At 40.0% G+C, this 25,616-nt stretch overlaps 1 protein-coding gene across 2 annotated transcripts in view; it reads left to right on the top strand.

The window, feature by feature from the left end:
• Positions 1-25,616, top strand: part of dip2ba (disco-interacting protein 2 homolog Ba) — a 53,315-nt gene that overhangs the window by 22,194 nt on the left and 5,505 nt on the right. Inside the window, exons 1-28 of one of the 2 annotated variants that reach the window (XM_047807034.1) lie at positions 7,589-7,707; positions 9,126-9,197; positions 11,402-11,548; positions 12,306-12,431; positions 12,877-13,098; positions 13,826-13,963; positions 15,365-15,484; positions 15,889-16,086; positions 16,176-16,267; positions 16,387-16,497; positions 17,390-17,513; positions 17,616-17,725; positions 17,825-17,927; positions 18,912-18,976; positions 19,074-19,167; positions 19,437-19,556; positions 19,647-19,761; positions 19,857-19,996; positions 20,360-20,496; positions 20,631-20,711; positions 20,806-20,933; positions 21,030-21,144; positions 21,269-21,470; positions 21,602-21,714; positions 23,943-24,023; positions 24,619-24,742; positions 25,207-25,328; positions 25,411-25,522. In XM_047807034.1, the coding sequence (XP_047662990.1) occupies positions 12,359-12,431; positions 12,877-13,098; positions 13,826-13,963; positions 15,365-15,484; positions 15,889-16,086; positions 16,176-16,267; positions 16,387-16,497; positions 17,390-17,513; positions 17,616-17,725; positions 17,825-17,927; positions 18,912-18,976; positions 19,074-19,167; positions 19,437-19,556; positions 19,647-19,761; positions 19,857-19,996; positions 20,360-20,496; positions 20,631-20,711; positions 20,806-20,933; positions 21,030-21,144; positions 21,269-21,470; positions 21,602-21,714; positions 23,943-24,023; positions 24,619-24,742; positions 25,207-25,328; positions 25,411-25,522 (3,040 nt within the window). In that variant the 5' untranslated portion in view covers positions 7,589-7,707; positions 9,126-9,197; positions 11,402-11,548; positions 12,306-12,358. Of the gene's footprint in view, positions 1-7,588; positions 7,708-9,125; positions 9,198-11,401; positions 11,549-12,305; positions 12,432-12,876; positions 13,099-13,825; positions 13,964-15,364; positions 15,485-15,888; positions 16,087-16,175; positions 16,268-16,386; positions 16,498-17,389; positions 17,514-17,615; positions 17,726-17,824; positions 17,928-18,911; positions 18,977-19,073; positions 19,168-19,436; positions 19,557-19,646; positions 19,762-19,856; positions 19,997-20,359; positions 20,497-20,630; positions 20,712-20,805; positions 20,934-21,029; positions 21,145-21,268; positions 21,471-21,601; positions 21,715-23,942; positions 24,024-24,618; positions 24,743-25,206; positions 25,329-25,410; positions 25,523-25,616 lie in introns of those variants that run through there. The other variant, XM_027170504.2, reaches the window with a different exon arrangement.

Genomic DNA, 25,616 nt, shown 5'->3' with positions numbered 1-25,616 from the left:
AAAAAACACGCGATATATATATATATAACACCTAATAAGAGAGTGACATACCTAATAGAGAGAGATACAAAAAGAACCTTATATATATATATATGGAGATAGACAAAAAGAACCTATAGAGAAGAGAGATTATATACACACCTATAGAGAGTAGATAGAGATGACAAACCTATAGATATATATAGGATAGAGACACGAAGAGAGATAAGCTAAGATATATAGAATAACAAACCGAGATAGACAATAGATATAGATATAGAACAACATCATATATAAGATATAGATAGATACCACTAAACACATAGTGATATATATTATATAATAACACATAGATCTTTTTTTGATACAACCCACATTATATATTATATAATATATCTATAATATAGGTAGAACACACACACCACCAAATAAAGATATATATATGTAAACACACCTATTATATACACCCAAACATCACACCTATATATACTAAAAAACCACACAAAACAGAACACATATATTACACGACCCCACCATACAAAACATCCACACAAAAAAAAAAACCTCACCACTATATATTTATTATACACCACACATATAGATAGATCATACATTTATACAACATATATCTATATATATACACACGATATAGATAGAGATATATATATATTTAGACAAACACACACGAGATATATATATGATTATTATGTCTATATATATATATTATTATTATAATATATATTATATCCAAAGACCACTATATATTTAACACACATATACATACATATATATATATATTGAATAAACACAACATACACGATATATATATTAGATATAGATGAGATTATTTATACACAACATAAACACATATATATATATATTTAATACACCAATACACATTATATATATATATATATATATTAATAGAGAGATATAGTATTTGAGAGAGAGAGAGAGGGAGATACACACAGACACACAGAGAGAGGGAGACACACAGAGACACAGAGAGAGAGAGAGGGAGATACACACAGACACAGAGAGAGAGAGAGAGAGAGAGAGAGAGAGGGAGACACACAGAGACACAGAGAGAGAGAGAGGGAGATACACACAGACACAGAGAGAGAGAGAGAGAGAGAGAGAGAGAGAGAGAGAGAGAGAGAGAGGGAGACACACAGAGACACAGAGAGAGAGAGAGAGAGAGAGAGAGAGAGAGAGACCCAGAAATGGAGGGATGAATTTTAGATGTTGTTCTCGAAGCTAATATACTACTGGTTCACTTTGCACTCTGGCCAGGCCTGTGATTGCTCATTACAGCACTGTTAACATAAAATAATTCAGTGGTGTAAAGGTTTGAATCAGGCATAAGTTTGTTAATTCCAGTGAAAAGAGGCTCAGCTGGTGTACCTGTTAGTTTTTATTGAAGGAGGTGTGGCCTGTTTACCTGTTTGTTTTATTGAAGGAGGCGTGGCCTCTGTACCTGTTTGTTTTATTGAAGGAGGCGTGGCCTCTGTACTTTTCCATTCCAGTGAAGTGGATGTGGTCTCTGTATGTCAGTTTCAGTGAAGAAAGCATGGCTTTTATGTATTTGTGTTGCACTGATGGGGATGTGGCCCACGTGCCTGTGCATCCCAGTGCTTCTCCTTCTCAGAGAACATCATGCTGATCTCAATAAGTGATTAAAAACACAGTGAAGGAGTAACACAACTAATTATTAACGTTGAATAATATTTCAGCGTGAGTTACAGCTCTGAGAAGTCTACATTGTGCGTCGTTGTGGTTGGTTTGTTCAGAGAGCAGGCAGGATGTGACGTTAGTGCCAGGTTCCCAGGTGGGCAAAAAAGCAACCACAGCAGCTACTTCCTCATGTTCAGCCTCTGTGCTAAATGTGCACTGACTGCACATTGCTGATAAGCCATACTGTGTGTTTTATTTCCTGTGTGTGTTTGTGTGCATGCTGAAGGTAGAGTCAGGAGGTGTATATCTTAAACATGCCACTAAATGAGTCAGTGAGTCAGATAAGCAGGCAGAGTGTCGGTCAAAGGAAGCTAACCGTAACGGGATCTCCTCATTTCTGACAGCTGTGTTATTACCTCAGGCGCAGGTGTGTGTTCAGAGGTGTGTGAGAATGCAGCGTGAGGTCTGTTACCAGCTTTTCTAATCTCTGTATAGCAGATTAATTTTTTTCTCAGCAGCCACATTTGGGTGTAGTAAAGTTTATTAGTGTTTGCAGTTCGAGCTAACAGCAGATTTAGTTTTTTATTTTAAGCACATTTAAGGCACTTAATGGCGTGTATTGGTCCATCCACTTCTCCTGCAAAGTAAAATTCAATCTTAATGTTCTTTTAACAACATTAACAATAAAAACTGACAGGATTTTTTGCACAATATGCATATGATCAGCCCAGACATGTTAGACGCCTCTTCGCCTTTATTTATTTTTTACCTTTATCATGGAGCTCTGGGGAAAATGTAGCGTAGGAATACAGTATAAGATTTAGCGTTTGTATTTTAGGTGTGACAAGTAATCATTAGTTATCTAATTATATTTTATATATAATGTATTTGGAAATGTAAATCCAAATTGAGCCAAATTTCAGGAGAAAGATCCACATCGAAGAACGATTCTGGTTGTGCAGGATGGAGGCCTCTGTAACGTCGCAGCGTTAAGCTACACAGCTGTGTTTCGTTCATTTATATCATTCGTATCACTCCGTCTCTTGACCTACCTCAGCAAGTCTGGATAAAGAAGAACCGGAAACTGGTGTAAGAGAAATATTTATACAAAAGATTGACGTGACAGAATTTCATTACTTGCTAGGGACATTAGTCTGACGTCGGACACAAAACACTTCTCGGCTGTTTGTTTACATTTAAAGTTTGCGGAAGACGACGCACTTTTGATATTTCTCTGAAACATCAATGATTCAGCAGTCAGTAATGATTCATTGATGTGGTGATTCATTCAGAGCAGCAAGCACAGAGTACAAGAAGAGAAATGGAGAGAAAGAGAGGGAGAGAGAGAGGAAAAAAAACATACATGACTGGAATTTTGTTATATTAACAATAAAAAAGCTGTATGTGTTTTGTCTGACTTCATCTGATACAAAACTATATATATCTATATATCTATATAGTCTAAGGTGTCAGACTACTTATCGGAAGGTTGTGAGCTCAAACAAAGGTCCACCACAAATTGCCAATACTTGGCCCCTGAGCAAGGCCCTTAAACCTCAGTTCGTCGTTCTTCCGTACAAGTTGCTTTGGATGAAGGCATCAATTCATTCACAATTTCCTCTCTACAAAGGGAGGAACAACAACAGATCTGTTGTACAACCAGACGTGGGTGTGACTTCTGCCACTGTGCCTCTAGAAAAAGGATAGAGGTAATATTTTACTTGAAACAACAAAAACAACTTGCAGCACATAGCATAATTATTTAACTCCTGAACTTGCACACATGTTCAACGTCCGCTACATCACCTGAGTTCACTGTTGAGCTCAACTAGGAACTTTCTGCTAAACTTTGTGACTATGTAATCCATAAACCTCTTAAAACAATAATAATAATACAATACTAATATATTATCAGATTTACTACTGCTGCATTTTTTTTTTTTTTTTTTTTTTTTTATTTATTTTTTTTTTGGTCCAATTTTTCCCCAAAATATTTCTGTATTCCACACCCAACAGAAATATGCCCTGGCTCCTCAAACACGGTTTGTGGTCTATACGGAACTGTGGCTTTATATATATATATATATATAATATAACCGTTTGTATCGAAATTTGGTGTTATTTTGGAGCTCAGTTCTAAACAATGATTAATGTGCCTAATTTGCACATCCGTGTTTGGATCTGGTTAGTGATTTATGGACTTGTTTTTGTTTGTATGGAAGATTTGACACCTTTAAATGCAAAGTAAATTCCATGGACACACTCAATACGGTTCATCAACATTATTTAGATTTTTAAGCCATAGGACTTTCAACTTTCCACTAATGAAACGCACCCACTGAACACGAGAACATGGATAATGTGGCTTTGTGACACATTCGTGACACACTGAAAACAATCGGTGTTGAGCATGAGGTGTGTTTCTGACTGCAGAACGTGTTCAAATCCACAGCTCTACTCCCTACTTTTTTCTGTGGTGCGGCCGTGCTGTATATAGAGAGCATGTCCTGTCCTCTCTGGATGCTCTCTGAGTGTGCAAATGTCCCTGAACTGCTCATCACGTTGTCTTCAGCAGCGGTGGATACTCCACTTCTGTGTTTCTCCTGTCACAAACTGCAGCAGCTCCTCCAGGCCGTGGCTGTGTGGGTGGGTGCTGGGATCCAGGCTCTGCTCTGCTTTTTTTGGACTTTCAGCTTTCTAAATTTGGCGTGCCTGTTTCTGTCCCAAATCCCACCGCAGGGAATTTAGCAAACGGCTGCTCTGGGATTGCAGTCCTGGAAAGTGGGATGTGCGCAAATCGATTTCTCTTTGGAGCGAATGTGGACGGCCTCAATAGACAACGCCAGAGAGATTGTGTGGATAGAAACAGACTGTGTGTGTGTGTGTGTGTGTGTGTGTGTGTGTGTGTGTGTGTGTGTGTGTGTGTGTGTGTGAGAGAGAAATAAAGTCAGAGACATCACTGATGAAGGTCATTAGTGTTGGACCAGCTACATTTTAGTTTGCCATCAGATGTAGATGCTTTATATTTTGCACACACACACACTGAATGTTTAGAGAGTGTAGTGTGTAAGTAGCTTCTGAAGCAGAAGGAGACGAAGACATGTCTGGTTCAATCATATGTCTCCTATATACTGTACATACGTCACCTACGTATACGAAGTAGCAGGTGTGGGCAATATGACAAGATGAATGAAGCTTAGCGTGCATCAGCTTGTAAACGTTTGCTCTCAAACTACCAGGAAAGAAAAACTGCAAAAAGCTGATCATTTATTTATTGTCTAAAAAAACACATTCAAATATTAAAATGCTTGTAAAAGCAAACACCTCTTATTATTATTTAATGGCTAGAAAACTTACTTTAAAATATGATTTAAAAAAAAAAAATCTCTGTATAAAAACTACAAGAATCTATTTTAATTTTAAATGCAAAATCTAAAAACGCTTGAGTTAGTATTTATATTTTGCATTTAAAATCAAAATAGATTTTTGACTTTCAAATAATTGATTCTTCTTTACATTACAGTTTTAAGATTTAGTTTTAATTTTAAAATTAAAAGCACATCCCTGTGAGATGAATAATTAATGACATTGTGGATTTATTAGTATCCTGTTGTCCAGTTGTAGTCTGAAGTATTGTTTATTGTATTTTATATTCTCTGTTCTGATTGGTGCTGATTAATTTCTATAACAGCAGCTTTTATTTTTGAATCATAGCTTTAAAGCTATAATTCAAATGACATCGTTGCATTACAGCTTTCATTCTGAAACTTTATGGATTCTTGTTTTTATGGAAATCAACAAGTTGGAAAATTTTGTTGTATGTAGTATTTAATGAAGTAATGAATCAACAGTGTCAATCTTTGGTATCAAAGTGTAAGTTTCCACCATGGGGAAGTCTTCAGGGCAGACACCTTTTGTCCTTTCTGGTTGCTAGGTAACCGATCACATTTAGCTATGACAAAAAATTTGGTACTCGATGCGGCGACTGCAAGAGAACATAACGTGACAGACTGGAGCGAGGTCATCAAGCTTCTAGGTTTCGATTGTCCCTGGATTTAAAATAGAAATAATGTGAAAGAAGAGACTATATCTTTAAGTCTGTCTTTTTTCGGCCTTCTACAGTCTCTTGCTCGTGTGTTTGCATGTGTGAGCACCATGCGTTTACTTCCTCCTCGTGCTCGGGTTTTTCCAGTCACCCCGAGCCCCGATGAGGCAGGAAGCCTGACCAGCATATCGTTTCCTCTGCTACTGACTGTGTGTGTGTGTTGGGGGTTTGTGTGTGTTTGATCCTATCCATCATCCACACCCCAACACACACACAAACACACAGTGACACAGATAATGTCCTCACACACAGGTCCACACAGACATAAGTGAGTGTCAAGGCATGTTGCTCTTGGCTGAGCCGTGTGTGTGTGTGTGTGTGTGTGTGTGTGTGTGTGTGTGTGTGTGTGTGTGTGTGTGTGTGTGTGTGTGTGTGTGTGTGTGTGTGTGTGTGTGTGTGTGTGTGTGTGTGTGTGTGTGTGTGTGTGTTGAGGCTAGTTCTCAAATTTGGCCAATTCTGTGTTCATGCTGGCCAGTTGGCTCAGGCCATCGTCCAATCAGCACATTCCTCCTCATGAATACACTGGGGCTGATTTTGGCAGGCAGTGCAGGGCGGGGGGACCAGTCATATCCTGTCCACAAATGCTCTCTCTCTCTCTCTCTCTCTCTCTCTCTCTCTCTCTCTCTCTCTGTTTGTTTATCTCTCTCTCTCTCTCTCTTTTTCTCTCTCTCTGTCTCTGTGTCTGGTCCCCCCCCCCCTCTCTACACACGGCTTTACATTAACCAAAATGATATTACAAACCCTAGGAATTCATGGTTACTCCTATAGTCGTTCTGCACAGTGTCAGACAGGTGCTCTGCTGTTGCCTTAGAGGAAGTGTGAGAGACTGTGTGTGTGTTTGTCTCAGAGAGAGAGAGAGAGAGTTCTGGGACACAAAGGTGCCTCAGTGTTGATGGAGCACTGCCAGTGTGTGCGTACTGAATTCTTGTTGTTGTCGTTGTTTGAACACAGGCTCTGTGTGTGTGTCTGTGTGTGTTTGTGTCTCTGTGTGTGTATGTGTGTGTGCGCGTGAGATCTTAGTCTTACATTACATCAGACCCCCCTGTAGCACAGTCTCTCACACACTGCACAAACACACAACTGCAAAGAGTCACACAAACCATATACGAAACCCTTCACTCAGCCCCTTCTGTTTGGATGTTTGTGTGTGACCTTTTTTTTTTTAATTTGCATGTGTTTTTTTGTGTGTGTGTGTTTGTCTTTGTGTCTGCAAAGTGTATTGTGTGTCAAACTGTTGGTTTATTTATTTGCGTGTGTTTTTTTTTTGTCTTGCCATGCTTGAGTCTGTCCTTTTTTTGTTTTGATTTTCTGAGAGGTTTGTTTTTGTGTGTGTTATTCAGTGCTTGGAGTGTACTGAAGTGTGTGTTAGAATATGTGTTTGTGTTTGGCTGTGAGCTTTTTTATGTGCTTTTCTGTGTGTGCTTGAAACTTAAGCGTTCATCATATTCCTCTGTTCCAGTTCATTGAATAATCTTGAGTCACATTAAAGTTGCCGTCAGTGAAATGCAGAGATTTTTAGTTAGTAATATTTAGTCATGTTTTCTTTACGTTTCTGTAGCTGTTAACATTTGTGCTTTAAATACAGCTCTCTGTGATGCCTCTGGGGTTAAAAGCAAGATTTTCGGGGAGACATGAACCCCCGAAATCCACCCGATCAGGACGAGGAGGCGTCTCTGTGTGCCTGTCAATCATTCAGCCTCTCCATTCAGAAAGCTTTGTTCCTAGCTCAAGGGCGTGGCCTTGGGGGAGCATTATAGAACAGGACAGTGTTTGTGTTTCAGTTTATATCACCTCCTTTACTCGATAGTCTGATATTCACCGACTTTAACTGTAACTGAATTCATCTAGCAATTATTTTTAGACTCCATTCTGTTGGACTCTGATAAATAAATTAGCTAGTTGTGCTACCACGTAAACATGCACAGGAGCTTGTGATTTGATACAGCGGGGTGAGTCAGGTGTGTGTGTGTGTGTGTGTGTGTGTGTGTGTGTGTGTGTGTGTGAAAGCACACTTTTAATGCTGATTTGTTACTTAGCCTATTAGCACTTCTGTGTTACTTGAGAGAGTTTAGGCAGTTCATTGTTGCTCATACCAATAAAACTTTATTGGCTGAGTGTAAAAGGAGTGGAGTGGGAGATTGTGTGTGTGTGTGTCTGTGTGTGAAAGCAGGAAAGGGGCTATGATAGCAGGAGGTAGCTGCAGTATTTCTAGTCCACCTTCTCAGTCTAACTAGGCGTGAATTTCAGCTCAATGCTAGCCATCTCTCTGTGCTAAAAGAGAGAGCCAGAGTTGTTTTTTTCCTCTTGATTTCACCCTTCTTTTCTTTCTCTTTTTCTCCCTGAATAAATCTCTAGTGCAGCTCAACAGGCTCCCTTGGCTCTTCTTCAGCTCCGCCTTTCAGTTCTTTTGTTTGCCGAGTTCATTTTGAGGCCCACGTTGGCCTTTTCTCTGGGAGTCAGTGCCCAAAACAAACATGGCCGCATGGGTTCTGCTTATCGCTCGCTCTGGAAAAGATGAGTACACGAGTACGTCCTGTGAGACAGAGCAGTTCCTATGGTGCCTTATCTAGTCATGTGGTTTCCCACAGACAAGAATGGGTGTGTGTGTGTGTGTGAGCGACACTCTGCAGGCTTCTCGTTGCCTGTTGTCTGTTATTGTTGTTGTACTTTGTGTATGTACATGTGTGAGGCAAGGGAAGGGAGGGGTGTGTGTGTTTAACACGGAGTGGTTGGGGTCCTGCGGTTTATTTTTTGTGAGTGTGAGACACTTCACTAGGCTGGGTGTGTGCTTGTGTGTGCTTTGGTGAGCTACAACAGTGGACTTTAGCCTGAGTAATGGCAGTGAGATTTGGAGCACTGGTCAAGGTTTTGTGTGTATGAGAGAGTTTTGAGATGCGCGTGTGTGAAAGTGATGAAGAGAGAGTGAGGTTGAGAGGTTGTGTGAGTGAGTGAATGGCAACAAGGTTTTATTAAACCAAGAACTATAATTTTTTGCCTCAGCCCACCCTGAACACACACACACACACACACACACACACGCACAGACAGACAGACACACACACTGTATCGTATACATATTGTGGAGGGCTGCAGTGACTTTACCTAATGAATTAAATTCAAAAAGAAAGGATTGAAGCTTGAAAAGGAGACATTAAAAAGATTTTGATGTCTGTCCAGTCATTTGTTTGTTGCTCTGACTACTAATGAGTAATATGTGTTTATTGTAACTGATTAGTTGACCGTGTTGATATTCTACATGGTATTGCTGAGCTGTACAGCAGAGCGACGACACTCTGACTTACATCATCCTCACATTATTATCTGACTTTTCTTTTCTCTGTTCTCTGTTGTCGTTTTTTTTTCACAGGTGATATCACGCAAAAGGGCTATGAGAAGAAAAGAGCTAAGCTGCTGGCCCCGTACATACCACATACCCAAAGTAAGAGGTCCTAACCCCCCTACTGCCCCCTTCCACTCACCCTTTTTCTCTCTCTTTGAATCTCTGAATCTCTTTGTTTATTGAAGTCAGTTTTGTCCCAAGTGCATTCTCTCTCTCTCTCTCTCTCTCTCTCACTCACTCACTCACTCACTCACTCACTCACTCACTCACTCACATACACACTCTCTCTCTTTCCATGTGAATCATACTGTGGAAAGGCGGCTCCAGTTTTAGACTGGGTTTAAGAAATAGTTCAGCAAAAACTTTATTACAGTCTTCCCCGCATTAGTCCGAGGCAGGCCAAGCTTTGCCCCGAGACAGGCCAAGCTTTACCCCGAGGCGGGCCATGTTTCCAAACTTATTAGGCATCTACATGCCTAAATCATCACATACTACGAGTTAACTAGAGATTAGTTAATGTATAATTAATTACATAAATCAGATTGGATGTTTCATCCAAATCACTTCTAATATGCTTTTCAGCCTTCAAAGTGTGAGCCACAGATGATGCTTTGTGTACTAATACCAAATTATGTCCTGAAGAAATGCACACAGCTCCAGGATTCTAGATTGTTCCCAGTTGTTCATGTTTAATTACCGGAACCACATAAACCACACTGTTTGATGTGATGTGATGAACAGCTGACTTCATACAGTACACATTTTGACTTGGGTTTGCCGACAAAGATATAAATTGCACATCGCAAAAGACAAAAATGTGATGACAACTGTCACATAACTGTGGTTTTTGGATTAATATCTGAGTGTGAACACTTGTATCATGCTCAGGGACATGAGGACGGCAAAGGAAAACTTGCAGGACAACTACAACATTGACTAAGCCTGAAACAAAACAAAAACAAACAAGTCAAGCTCATTGTTTTTGTTTCTGTTTATGCGAGCCAGTTTTCTACACAATCCCAGATTACCGTGATAAAAGGCTATTGTCTGTTCTTATAGAAACTTTATCGTATAACTTGCCATGGAGAACATGATGTCAACAGCTGGAACAGAATTGGGTTATGGAAATATTTGAGCAGGCTCATATGAAACCGCGCGAGAAGAGAAGCGATCGTCTTAAAAGCATGAAACAAACTTGAGACGACAATCACGTCTCGGCTGAGCGACTGCATCTGAAAAGCTCATTTAGGCCTGACGTATTACATCGTTCAGACAGGAAGTGTAAAATGAATAAATAAAGCTGTCTTATTTATCATTAGCAAGATGCAGTTTCAATGCTTTTGCTGCCTTTTGTACACACACTGATATTGTTATTGTGTGTTATTAAGTGATTTATAGAAATATTCTTTTGTTTGCAGTCCCACAAATGTTTTGTTGAAGTTAAACAGGTTCCTTCAGGCTAAAAGACTATTGCATCTTGGGTGGAAACTGTATAAAGGGGTGTGTGTGTGTGTGTGTGTGTGTGTGAGAGAGTGTGTGGATTAGACAGACAGACAGACAGACAGACAGACAGACAGACAGACAGACAGACAGACAGACAGACACACACACAGCTTCTGCCTGCCCTCTAGTGGTAGAAGTATAGACTGCATGTTGAAGGCATGCACAGACTTGTCTAGCAGCTAAACAGCTCTGTTTATTGAGACAAAATCTTTTCATAAGTACAGTACTCATGGCTCCTGTGCGTATTCCATAATTAAAATGGCTTACAGCATACAGCGATCAACTGACAAAAAACTACCCGTCGAGTGATTTAAGCCATTATGTTAACACTTGCGGCCTGTACCTGCATCAGTACATGGCACATCACGAGGTGGAAGTGAAAGAGATGAACTCACTGAGCTTGGGTCAGTTTTTACTGTCGCTTCATTTCTCGTTCTAGCAGTTACACTGACTCGTTCCCACAGGAAGTTTGTGCATTTATTTATACCCAGCTGGCTAACAGTTACCAGAAATGAAAAAAAATAAATAAAAATCAGCACAGAATATTAATATGGTTCAGAAACTCCTACAGCATTTACTTTTATGATCTATAAAGTAAAAATCGTTACACACATCCTTAAATGTCATGCTTTCAAAGCTGCCATTTTAAGCCTTTGAAGCTTCACCTCTTGTTTCTCACACCACACCTTCTCTGTGTTTTTCATGGCGTTCATGTCTCTGTGAAGAAAAAAAGCACCATAATTTAGTGATTTGTGTCTCTCTGTGTTCTAAGACTAAGTGTGTGGTGTTAATGTGTGTAGATGTGGATCCAGGCCTAAAGAGTATCCACTTGGCTCCTGGCCCTGGTGTTGACTCCTCTCCCAGTCCAGACGCAGGACCCTCGGCCCTACCGCGGCACCACCGCTCACACCGCAGCGGGGGGACCCGCGATGACCGTTACAGATCAGGTAACAGCGATTACACTTATCTTAGCCTTGATCATTCCACTGTAGCGGCTACATTTTTCCTGAGCCCCAGGAGTCACTCTGTTTACCCCAGTAAACATTTCTATTGTGAATTCCTGGTTGTCATGGTTTCACCGGTGACACGCTAAAGGTCTGATACGATAGCACAAATGACTAATTATTTAAATCGATCTGTTTCCTATTTTACGATTCAAATAGAACCTAAAGCTTAAAATGAAGAGATATTTTCACTTTCTAATTAAATTTTAGCAGTGTCATGTAATGGTGGATTTAATAGGTTCGGCAGTTACAGTTAAATAAATCATGAGAATATGTCGTAAGAATACGAGAATGTGAAGCAACACTGATCTCACTCGTGTCCGCATGCGGCAGAAAACAGTAATGGGTAACGGTTATAATATAGTTATAAAATGTCACATGTATTGCATTTTTATGAGAGTAAAGATGAAGCGTGTATTTTAATGGTTTCGGTCATAAAAGACTATTAAAAATTTATGTTTAATGGTTTAAAATGACTTTCTCAATGCCGTTTTATCTCAGACTTTCCCCAGTCTGAGCAATCTTGATCGGTGATCTAAACACAAGTCTGATGATGCAGATGGAACTTTGATAGCATTGTCTCAGTGAATGCACTGCTACTCTCTCCTCATAGCCTCTCCTGGTACTTACTGTAAAGTGAATATGCGTTGTAATTCTCTGAAATGTCCATACTATAATATTCATCCTCTCTCTGTCTCAGATATCCACACAGAAGCCGTACAGGCAGCTTTGGCCAAGCATAAAGAGCAGAAGATGGCACTGCCCATGCCCACTAAGCGTCGGTCTGCATTCGTCCACGCTGCTGTGGAGAACTGCACCCCTCCTGGTGAGTAGCGAGCTCATGCCCACTAGCCTTCTGCTATCCCTTCTGTCCACAGCTCGGTGACCAGTGATTAGGAGACGCGGTATGACCGAGACCAGAGTCAGAGTCAACACTCCATTTGTGACAAAAGTGTAGCAATATTGGTCTCCTTTATGAGATTGGTTAAGAAATATATATGTTATAATACGTTTAGAATAACTAGTGTGCACCCAAAAAAAGATTTTAAGGACATGTTTGGTCACACACTAGTTGTAAATGCAAGTCAGGTCCATGTGTGCATGCAGACGCCTCGAACGGTGCTCAGGTAATGACTCAATTACAGTCTGATCTTCCTGCTGTTTTGATTTGGAAAAGAATCTCATTAAAAACTACAAGCGCTCTGAATTTTACTGACTTCAATTCAAAAATTGGTCAAGGATTTAATAAGAGTGTGTGTGTGTGTGTGTAGACACGTCGTCTGCATCAGAGGATGAAGGGTCTCTTCGCAGACGCCAGGCTGCAGTGAGTGCAGTTCTTGCTCAGAGTCTGCAGAATTCTGAGTTTTGGATAAATCGCTCAATCCAGGGATCATCCACTTCATCCTCTGCCTCCTCCACCCTGTCACACGGAGAAGGCAGCAAGAACCACATTCAGAATGCACTGGCAGATGTACTCGCACACACTCGCATAGGTACGCCAATACTTAACACACTTTATGAGGACAAAGTGGTGACCTTGTCCTTGCCAGCAGACAGCAAGTCAAGCGCAGTATTTATTTCTATTTATTTACAGGCAAAATTCTTCAGAAATTTTACATTTAATGCCTCACTGCATTAGGAGTGATTTCTTCTAAGGAACATGATGTGTGATGTGCTCAATAAAAGCAAACTGGGAAAAGGAAAAGCGTCAGGCACCATTTTGTTTCTCATCATTTAAGTCCTGTTGGTGTTTTATAAGCAATGTTAATGTATTCTGAGGGACTCGTTTTCTTTTCTTTGTATGCTTTGGAAATGAGCTGCTCTATACTAACTGTAGATTAACTGCACACTTGCATGATTACCAATGCAGCAGTTTCAGTTTCTTTATACCTGCTGCACTGCAACCAAAAGCATAAAGCAATACATCTCCAACATTAACAGGAACGCAGCATGCTTTACCAGCCTTTCTTACTGCTGTTCTGCTCCTTCGTTTTTGGTTTTTTTTCTAAACAGATTATAATGTCATTTTTAACAGCCCAAAATATACTTGTATATAAATATACTCACAAACATACCTGGGCACAGTATGACTCATGTATGGGGGAAACAATGCAGGAGGGAAAACCTTTAAATCCCCAATGAAACCTCTGTTTAATAGCTTTTGAAGCTTATATTCTAAACAAAGGGATAGTCCTTACACACTGTTGTGTCTACATACAGAAAGCAGCAACGTTCCTCCCGATGTGACGTCCTCCGTGCCGCAGGACAGAAACTCGCGCGTGGAAGTGAGTTCCAGTCCTGTAGTGAAGGGCATGAGTCGCGGCAGCAACCGCTCCAGCATGATGGACACTGCAGATGGTGAGCATGTTCTAGTCTGTTCTACACAGCAGTGTATTCTACAGTAGTCCTTACAGATGTTCACAAGTGCACACTGCAGTTTATATTGTAATTCCGTTCGCATAAATGTTTATCGGGTCATCCATAGAAATATTCCTGTATATAAACACCCGTTCTCTACCCGTTTTACGTCTCTCGTACATGTTTCCTGTGAGGTTTACGTTCCATTTTAATAACAGTGGAACATTATAATACAATAATTCGTTATGGTCGTATTGAGCTTTTCAAAAACTGGCCCTTATTGTTTGTGAACACAGACAAAGCAATAATTAGGATTGTTAAAATCCGGAAAGCTCTGTGAAAACAGCCGAGTCTGAAGTTTTACAGAGAGTAACGTGGGACTGTCTCTGTGTTACCGGAGAACTGCTCGTATACGAAGACCACAAATGTGAGAGCGAGAGAGAGATAGAGTGATAATGAGCAACATGTAATAGGAAGCATACAATCTAAGCATACGTTGGAGTTATAAGGAAGCACAAGGTCACAACGAAGGAGGGATTTGATCTAAATGTTCTGTCATGTGCAACAGGTAAAGGTTTTGGGAGTACAGGTGTAATACAGAGCCAAGATCAACTGATAGTCAGAAAAGATTCAGGAGTTGATCATTTTAACTATGGAAATTTGTAGTAATCTAAGCAGGAGAAGGATGGAGTTATGTATGACTGTGGACAGTAGCTGCTTTTCACGGCTCTTCACCTGAAAGTTCTTCAGCTCCGAACACGCTAATCCTTATTTATTTATTTATTTATTTATTTATTTATTTATTTTTACCAATTTGAAGATGATATAGAATTCAGTCTAATGAAAGAGCTGAAGAATATTAACCAGAATGATGGACAGAAGGGTATAATCATCTAAATGGAAAAATGTGTTACTGTATTTCATCGCAAAAAAAGTTAATATTAAGTGTGAAGGAATTTCTGTACTCACCTTTAACATCTCCGTCTACTAGGTGTGTCAACATATATATATATGTATAGTGGATGGTCATGAATAGAGTAATGTGATTTGCTGTTATGTAAAATTGATGTGAATCCAGAATTTAACCTTTATTTTACTCTCTTTGTTTTTTATCCATCATGGGGTTGCTTTTCTGATTTATAGGAAAAGGTACCGTGGCAAGTAAAAGCGAGCTGTTCAGTGCAGTGACCCCTGTCTTTTTTGCCTTCAATATCTTGTTTCCTCCCGTGTGTGTGTGTGTGTATAAGAGTGGTGTTTTGCTCCTGTTGTTACAAATTGTGACATGGTGTGAACTGTAAATTTGTTTCCTCTAACATGCATGCACCGATTCTTATTTAGTCAGTATTTTTTATTTTTATTTTGAGAATACACAGAGCTAAGCATGTGTGTGTGTGTTTGTAGGAGTTCCAGTGAACAGCAGAGTCTCCACCAAGATACAGCAGCTGCTTAACACTCTGAAGAGACCCAAACGTCCTCCACTCAGCGAGTTTTTCCTGGATGACACTGAGCACATTGTGGAAGGTAGAAAATATTTCAGTCAGTCGATCCAATCATGTAATTGTATATGCACTCTCAGGTTACTTATACATTCTGTGGGGTTTATTGCATTTATAGTCACTGATAAAACACCGTTATAACAGATAATGTGATTATCTGGTAAAATGCAGTAACATTTACACATAGGATTAGCATTTACTTTGTATATTTATATGGATGTCAGATGACTAGAACTCACCCTTATGTTTACATTTCTGTAATTTCTGATCTTCTGCGTCATCTATTTTTCTCATGATCCTTTGATATGTTTTTTAACAATTTTGGACAGAATATAGATGCGTGTATATTCTACCTTCTTATAAAATGTTGGTAATTGTAGTCGCATCACCAAAAACGGCTAAAATCTGACGTTTGGCTCTGTATTGTAGTCCCTCGGCCGGATCCTAACACTCCACGTCCTGAAGGTCGTCAGATGATCCCAGTGAAGAGTGAGCCCTTGGGTGTAGTGAGTAACTGGCCCCCGGCCCTGCAGGCGGCACTCGCCCGATGGGGCGCCACACAAGCCAAGAGTCCAGCTCTCACGGCACTCGACATCACCGGCAAACCCCTCTACACTCTCACCTATGGTCAGTAGAACCCAATTGTGCGTTTGTATGATTTGGTCAAGCATGCATTGTTAATCGAGAACTTACTTCTGCACTTTTTGGTTCTGTAGGTAAACTGTGGAGCCGAAGTCTTAAACTGGCCTACACTCTCTTAAACAAGCTGGGCACCAAGACTGAGCCTGTGCTCAAACCTGGAGACCGGGTAAGAAAAGGCGTAGTGTGAAGAAAACCAGTTAATAGCTTTGTTGTTATTATATGAAGTGAGTGTGAAAAGAAGTCAAGTAAATGGTAGTCAAGTAATGTCTTCTGTGTGTCCACTAGGTGGCCTTGGTCTACCCGAACAGTGACCCTGGTATGTTCTGGGTGGCTTTCTATGGCTGTCTGCTGGCTGAAGTTATTCCTGTACCGATAGAGGTGCCACTGTCTCAGAAGGTAAGGAAAGCGTTAAATAAATACAATTTAGCCATGTTTTTCTCAATCCGCTGTTTAGTGTATGTAAGAATTTTTAGAGATTTCTCTGAACTGAAGGGAAAAAAAACCCCAGAAATTTACTCAAAACTCACTGTAGTAGAAGCCTAAGGGCAGTTGTGGAATTTTAGTAATAAACATGTAAAATGTGAAGAAATGCTTAATAAAACTTTCTAATTCTATTGTGCATACACACATATTGACTACCATGTGACTGCCCTTAGGCTTCAGGTGCATTTGGAGACTGGACTGCTGCAACTCACTGCTGGCAGTTCTAACTATGAACGCAATTAGTCCTCTGAAAATGATCCAAATTGTAGACTTGTTTTCAAGTTCTCACATACCACCAAACTGGCTTCCTACACTAGCTTCCGGTAGCTACATGCACTTGCCTACAAAGCCAAAAATGAACCAGTTCCCTCTTACCTCAACGCTCTTATGACTCCTCCCTCCGATCTACCAGCACAGCCCCACTGTGGTCTGTGGTCCCACTATCTGGTCCCACTATCTCTCAGGGTCACATGTAGGCATACAGCAAGTTCTGTGGCGTAATGAACTTCCCCTATATGTCCGAACACCCGAGTCTCTGACTATCTGTAAACGACGAATGAAGACCTACTGCTTCCTGTTACACTTAAACTAAAGCTTACTTTCCAGTTTGTTTTATGTATTAATGTTTTAGGTTGATCGGATCCTAAGTCTATAACCAAATAAACTAGTGCTGCTGTATTCATTGAGACTTCAAATCACTATGGCCAGAATGTAATATTTCTTTAAAATCATTATATAATGATTCCTATTCTTAATACTTGATTAATGTTTTCTTTTTTTTTGTCTCATTTAACTTGTTGGATAGGATGCAGGAAACCAGCAAGTTGGCTTTTTATTGGGCAGCTGTGGGATCAGTCTGGCTCTCACCAGTGAAGTGTGTCTTAAAGGGCTACCAAAAACAGCCAGCGGAGAAATACTCCAGTTCAAAGGTAACTCCAGCGTCTGTTTGACTTGTACCCTTAAACCTGAAGAGTTATGGATGTTGAACGAAAGTTTGAGGATGCTTATTGTGTGTGTGTGTGTTTTCACAGGATGGCCTCGGCTCAGATGGGTCGTCACAGACACCAAATATCTCACAAAACCTTCTAAAGATTGGCAACCACACATCCCCACAGCGAACACCGACACGGCCTACATCGAGGTGAGCAGCTGCCAAAGACGATCAAAAAAATGTGCGATTGTATGTATTAATGTACAAGATCCCCTTTCATCCTGCTAATGTTGTGATTGATGGTTTTAGTACAAGGCCAGTAAGGAAGGCACAGTGATGGGGGTGGCTGTGTCTAAACTCTCCATGCTGACGCACTGCCAAGCTCTCACACAGGCCTGCAATTACTGTGAAGGTGAGTCACACTGCAGTACTGTATTAATCACTGTATTATCACTTAATTATCACTGTTTTATTGCTGACACCAAGCTGTGAAGAAAAAAAAAACACACACTTTGCTCAGATCCGACACTATTAAAGATTAATGACATTGATGGAATAGAACTGCGCTGTTTACATCACACGTTATCGAAGGTTTTCTCCGATAACAGGGTATGGTGATTTTTGTTTTTAATTAATTTATTTTTAGTTTCCTCCTCAGACAACAGCCTTAACCAGGAGCATGTGTGTTTGCGCAACAGAATGCTTGAGACTACTAAATACCGAGTGCAGTCAAAAAACAGTGCAATGAGGAAGCGTTAAATAATTGAGAGCAGAAAGCTGTGTGTTCTTGAGTTCGTTTAATATTTCATGTTGCCGCTGTACACTCTAAGCTCATTTTCACCACAGGAACCATTTCCGTTAGATAGCGGAAGTATTCTATGAACATTTTGTAGTCCTTCTGTGCAATTGGCAAATTTGTAGTAAGGATCTGTCGATGTTTGCCTCACTGACTGGTCTAATGCTTCATGAATTCGCTTACTTAAGTAACAAGCAGTTACTTAAATGTGTTTTGTAGCAGTGATGCAAACGTAGCAATGCAAAACTGAGTGACCTTTATTGACAGTTTGATAACTAATACTCATGATAATGTTGCTCTGTTCCCAAAATACACCATATAAATATCAAAGTTCGACATTTTTAAGTCTTAAATTCTCCCATGTTTTGAGTTGCTGTGTTTTTGCCATGTTAGAAGATCTTATCTATTCTAGCCTTTTTGTTATTCGTTTTACTTAACAGTTTAAAATACACAGAAGAAACTACATGTATCTTTTAGTTCCTCGAAAGGTTCCTGTTACCCTGGTGCTTGTGTGTTTTGATGAGACTGAGATTTGTGCGAATAAGTTACGACTAAGTTTGATGCAAATATGTATTTCTATAAATCTGTGTGTGGTTTTAGGAGAAACACTGGTCAATGTTCTGGACTTCAAGAAAGACATGGGCCTTTGGCACGGGGTCCTGACAGTGAGTTTAATTCTCTTTGCTCCAGTTTTGCCAATACAATATTTTTGGTCTGTGTGGAAACTGCTACTAACTGTGAGCCTGTGGTTTATTTCTCCAGAGTGTAATGAACAGGATTCACACCATCAGTGTGCCCTACGCTGTCATGAAGGCCTGTCCTCTATCCTGGGTGCAGCGAGTTCATGCTAGCAAAGGTTGGTATGGCATCATTAGGACTGTGTTATCTGTCTGCTGTTTCAGAGTCTAGTTTGTACCCTTTTTAACCCACAGAAATGGAAAAACACATTTGTGAGCACAGAGCAAAATCTTGTTAAAGTGGACACTTGCATCCATATGTATTACCAGACAAATGGAACATTTCCAAATCAGCCAGATATTGAGCGATATATTTTAATATATTATACTTAAACAATGGGCAGCACATTGGTTTGCTTAAAATGTACACGTTTGTGTTTGCACACAGCACGTGTAGCCCTGGTGAAGTGTCGGGATCTGCACTGGGCTATGATGGCTCACCGAGACCAAAAGGACATCAACCTATCCGCCCTGCGCATGCTCATTGTAGCTGATGGTGCTAACCCATGTGAGAAATATCATCATCATCTTCATAAGCAAACTTCTCAACCTTATCTTTCTGGCTTGTCTAAAACTTATCGATGCGTTTGTGTTTTAGGGTCCGTGTCATCATGTGATGCCTTCCTGAACGTGTTTCAAACTCACGGTCTGAAGCCTGAGGTGATTTGTCCCTGTGCCTCTTCTCCTGAGGCCCTGACTGTAGCTATACGCAGGTATGTACAGAAGTTAGCTTTTACACCTTAAGTTGACAATGTTTCACTCAACAGACTCTGAGTGAGTGTGTGTGTGTGTGTGTGTGTGTGTGTAGGCCCGGTGTCCCCGGTGCTCCTCTCCCTGCCAGAGCCGTCCTGTCTATGGGTGGACTGAGTCATGGAGTGATCCGTGTAAACACAGAGGACAAGAACTCTGCTCTGACTGTGCAGGACGTGGGTCATGTCATGCCTGGAGGTGAGATTGAACACTTTTCTGCTTTCTACATATAAATTATTTAGCGTTTATCCAAACTGACTTAAAATTAAAGCAGACATTTTAAGCGTAGACAAAAAGAGGAATGTTACTAATGTACTACAATATTCACAGGAATTAGCTTTTATAGAAGAGAGAAAGAATGTGTACTACCTATAATACTGTATATTCTAATTATAGAGCAATGCGCGTGTAAATCCGAGTAAAGCAAAATGTGTAAGGAATTATGGTCGGTGATCACATGAAAAAAGACACTCGGATAGAAAGCACTTGAACAGACATAAAAATCGAGAACGTTCGCAAGGAAGTGATGAGGTAACCTCGTGGTTCACGTTTGTGTTTTAGCTCTGATGTGTATAGTCAAGCCAGACGGGCCTCCCATGCTGTGTAAAACAGATGAGATTGGTGAGATTGTGCTGAACTCTCGAGCTGGTGGAACCATGTATTATGGCTTACCAGGGGTCACCAAAAACACTTTTGAGGTGCGGAGATAAAATCTTAAAACGAAAATGTTCCTGAAGATGTTTCTATAAATATATATTTATATGTATATAATTATCTTACTAATCTTTGAGTTTGGGGTTTTGTGGGTTTTTTTTTTTTGCACACTTTCCAGGTGATTCCTGTAAACTCTGGTGGAACTCCTATAGGAGAGACACCTTTCACCCGGACAGGACTCTTGGGCTTTGTGGGTCCGGTAAGACATAAATAATAACTCTGTCCTTGTATAAATCTGGTTAGTTGTCCTACTTTGTTCTTGTTTTGATTGTGTGTTTTTTTTTTTCCTTTAGGGCAGTCTGGTATTTGTTGTAGGTAGAACTGAAGGACTGCTCATGGTCAGTGGACGCAGGCATAACGCAGATGACCTGGTGGCCACGGCGCTGGCCGTAGAGCCGGTGAAAACAGTCTATAGAGGAAGGTGAGTTCTTTAGCTGTGCCACACCACTGAAATGTAAAACAAGCCTTTGATAGTTCTGAAAGCTGTCTGTTTTTGCCTCTGTGTGTTTGCTTACAGGATTGCAGTGTTCTCAGTCACAGTGTTTTACGATGAGAGGATTGTTATCGTGGCCGAGCAGAGGCCTGATGCTAACGAGGAGGACAGCTTCCAGTGGATGAGTCGAGTTCTACAGGTCTCAGTTGTCTTTTCTTAGCCAACAAAGATCATGATCATGAAAGCATGTATTTACATTTAAAGTATATCTCACTAGTAATATTTCACTGTATTAATGACTTTCCACCCCCTGCCCCCTCCAGGCTATAGACACTATTCATCAAGTGGGCTTGTACTGTTTGGCATTAGTCCCAGCCAACACTTTGCCAAAGACCCCTTTGGGTGGCATTCACGTGTCTCAGACGAAGCACTGCTTTGCGGAGGGCTCCCTGCACCCCTGTAACATCCTCATGTGCCCTCACACCTGTGTGACCAACCTGCCCAAACCCCGTCAGAAACAACCAGGTACTCACTTTTAGTCTTCAGCATTCTCAGTTTCTCTCTTTTGTTGTTTCATTATGATGTAAGATGATGATGATGATGTGTGTGTGTGTAAACACATCACCAGGTTTTATGTCGTTTTGTCTTTGTAACAGTGGGAGTAGGTCCAGCCTCCATCATGGTAGGGAACTTGGTGGCAGGGAAGAGGATTGCCCAGGCGGCAGGCAGGGAGTTGGGCATCACTGATGATCAGGACATGTCCAGGAAGGTTTGTAGATTACATAAGACTCACTCAATTCCTGCTGAATGACACTAAAAACGAACTGTTAAAATAAATCTTGGCACTAATTCTTACACCAAAAGAAGAACGTAGAGGCGAGAATCACGTAACACACTGCTGCCTCTGGGCATTGATTTGACTTTTCTTTATCAAAGGATATGTTTTTTAATTACTTTCATGCAGTGAGTGTAGAGAGCACTGTTGAATGTTCAAATCGGAAACTTCAGAGGAGTTTCTAAATTTTCTATAACATTAGCTCTGACGGTGGCGTTTGCTAATTCTATAATCATAGATTATCATTTATATCAAGTCTTTTAGGTTAGGGCTTTATTTCGGTAACAAATATACCAAAGCAACTGTAACTATATCATTTCACCATATTAAAAAAATAGCGTTGTTCCTTAATATGTTTTTTTAAAATGTTTTAAAAACCTCAAATTTTTGTGGTATAAAAGGATTTGGAAATAATAAACATTGTGACTACTTTAGCTTAATCACTTGCATATTTAATCTTAATATACATAGTTAAACACCAGCAAACGAATGATCATAATAGCATGTGATGAACCCAGTGCAAGGAGCATGACTGCTGCTCTCTTTATTTCCTACTCTGTTTGCGTGGGCCTCTAGCTCTGTACATGGCCCATGAAGATGGTAAGCCTGACTGCTAGCAGACCTAAACTGTGTGTGTGTGTCTGTGTGTGTTTTTAGCCTGAGTTATGACCCTTCTGTTCCACCAGCCACACACAGCCACGTTAATTAATTTTATCAGGGTTCTACAGCGATCGACCCTTTCTTCGTCAAGAAAGCTTTTCTCAGTAACTCATTCTAATAATTGGAGTGTTCTAATATTTGCTTGTGTTCACTTCCACAGATGAAACTAAACATGCCCTTCACACGCTGTGTGCGGCTGCCACCGCCATCTGCTCTAGTCGTTAAATTCAGCCGGGGCAGCGCATAATCAGACTCTTAACTAATTTGGACTAAGTAATAAAAACATGGCTGTTTCCGTAAAGACCGTTATTTAGATCATTGTATGATTTAAGCAGCTAATATTTTATTCAAGTAGACAATGTAAGCAACATATTACAGCATTGTTTATTAAATTTGTTATTCTCTGTAATCTGTTAATAAGATTATTTTGTTAGATTTGTATGTTTAAATAATAATAATAATATTAATAATAATAAATTTATTATTTTTTTAAATAATAAAATAATAATAATAATCCCGAACCATGGCAAGTGATTGTTTTTACAGTTTATGTTGAGTGTGGATACATACTGGTAAATGCGACAGAAGCAAGGTTTATATTTAGAATATAAAAGCCCTCAGAATACTTTAGTAGGCACTAGCAGTAGAAATATGCACATGTACACAAATATAATGGCTGTATTGCATAGTGAGCAATGCCAGTGGTCTGCATGAGCTTGCTCTTACTGCTTCAGTGTGTGTATGTCGTGCCACAGTGTGAAACACACACCTTGTATTCATAATGCTACTTCCTCAATTCTGTTCTGTGTGTTTTAAAATGAAATAGGTTGGACAAAGATAATCCTCTGTACAGTTTTCCTCCCTTTATCCATACGGGGTCTCATCGTCATCCAAGGCATTTTTGGCATCTGAAATTTATTTATTTAAATTTTGAACCTACGGTTAATCTAGCTAGCAATCAAGCCATGGCTATAGCAATGAGTTTATCAGTTTCTACATGCATAAATTATAACAGGTATTTATTATACCCCGATGACGCACACTGTTACAAATCTAACAGTCATAGCGGCCATTTCGAAGACAGAATTATGTTATTCTTAAGCACATGAATTCGTTTACAGATCATGTTATTGATGAAGCACTTTATTTACAAATGACACCTTTTGATTCAAGTGTGTGATGCAGCATTCTGGCTTTAAAACCAAAGAAGTACATTGTAGGTGCACAGATATGTCTTCGCTGCTTGATTTAATTTGGGGAAATTTGGTGAAAACTGTGGAAAATTACATTTTGACCAAACTATTGCATTAAATGTTTTTTTTTATCTTATTCTGTCCTTCCTGGTGATATTTTCTCATATATTAGTGTGAAGCGTAATACAGTGAATATGCCGATTGCCTAAATGCTGGAGCTTTTTGTAGGTAAATGAGCCAAATAAGTCGTATAACATTTCATACTTGCTTTATGCTGAGTCATTTAGACTGTCCTGTCCTGAATTTCAGCATCAGTTCCTGTCAGAGGCGCTGCAGTCGAGAGCACAGAGTGACCCTGACCATGTCCTTTACATGCTTCTCAATGCCAAGGTAAGTGAAAGAGCAGAATATGTATTATTCACCAGTTTTCGTTTGTTTCTACATCCCACACTACAGAATGCCTTTCATAAGCCTGACTTTTCTGTTTTTGAAATTGCCATTTAACATTTCAGTCGTTTTGCACACATTGTACAATATTCCAATCGTTTGCTGTTTTTGCACAATTCTGTGCCTTATATCAAGGACCTGCTGCTAAGAAAACCGTCTTCATTCTAATATTACTGCACTAAATATTGTTTGAACATTCAGTATTCACAATACAGTATTTACACTGGTCGGTCGGCACTGTTTCTGTTTATTGTCTGTTGTGTGTTGTATTTTTTGTACTTTTTGTATTGTCTAAACTTTTTGTCTGCACTGTCTTGTCTGTCTTGTTTGTCTTGTCCTGCACTGTTTGCTCCAGGTTGCACAGTTGCACTTTGTGGCTAAGACTACTTACAAGTCCTTATTCCTGTTTTTGTTTTATGTAGCACCCTGATAAACGTTGTCTCATTTCACTATGTCCTGCAACAGCTATATATGGTTGAAATGACAATAAAAGCTTCTTGACTTGACTTGACTTGCTGTTGACTATTTTGTCCTGCAGGGTGCAGCAGTGAGCACAGCCACATGTTTACAGCTTCACAAACGAGCTGAGAAGATTACAGCAGCGCTGTTGGAGAGAGGAGGCATCAACACTGGAGACAATGTGGTGCTGCTCTACCCTCCTGGTACTGCTTTCTTCCCTGAAGATTAGAAGTGACCTCAGTCCTTTAGAGTCCCACAGAGACTTCCAGTACTCACTGATTTCCTTAGGAATATGAAACCTGTACAGATTTCTGCATCGTCTTGTCTTGTGTGCTTCGCACAAGATACTCTTTGTGTATATGTTTTGTTCAAGGGAAATTGTGTGGCTATAGTTCTTATTTTCAAATTAGTACTAACAGCTAAATTGAAAACATTCCTTTATTGGTATCAGATGCTGGGTCTAATTCAGATTCCCATGAAGATATCGTTCATTTTCAAATGCAGGTTATGAAACCTTAATCACTTGAACTTTACTGCCATGTGTTTTTACAAATTTTTACAAAACTAAAACCACTTCTAGTGGTGTGCATAGACCTTTGGTCACTACATAAAACAGTTTGTAATGTAATAATTATGTAGTGACATTTTCTGTTCCTCTCCTTTACAGGCATTGACCTCATTGCTGCTTTCTATGGCTGTCTTTACGCTGGGTGTATCCCAGTGACTGTCCGACCTCCTCACCCTCAAAACTTGGCGGCTACACTTCCCACAGTGCGCATGATAATAGACGTGAGTTATATACACCGCACTCTTGCAGATCCCTATATTATGTTAATATGTGTGTGTAATATAACGCACATGTTCTCTGTAGGTGAGCAAAGCAGCCTGTATCCTGACCACTCAGCCTCTCATGAAGACTTTACGATCTAAAGAAGCTGCAGCCAGTGTGAATGTGAAGACGTGGCCCACTATCATAGACACAGGTAAGAGCAGAACTCATTCCTAATGGATATTTTAAAGGATCTGATTGTTTACCTTGCTCACATGCCCACATCCCTGTTCTCACTGCATGTGTAG

This window comes from Tachysurus fulvidraco, chromosome 23 (assembly GCF_022655615.1).
Source record: "Tachysurus fulvidraco isolate hzauxx_2018 chromosome 23, HZAU_PFXX_2.0, whole genome shotgun sequence".
Classification (NCBI taxonomy): Eukaryota; Metazoa; Chordata; class Actinopteri; order Siluriformes; family Bagridae; genus Tachysurus; species Tachysurus fulvidraco.
This window is presented reverse-complemented; position numbering and strand designations above follow the sequence as displayed.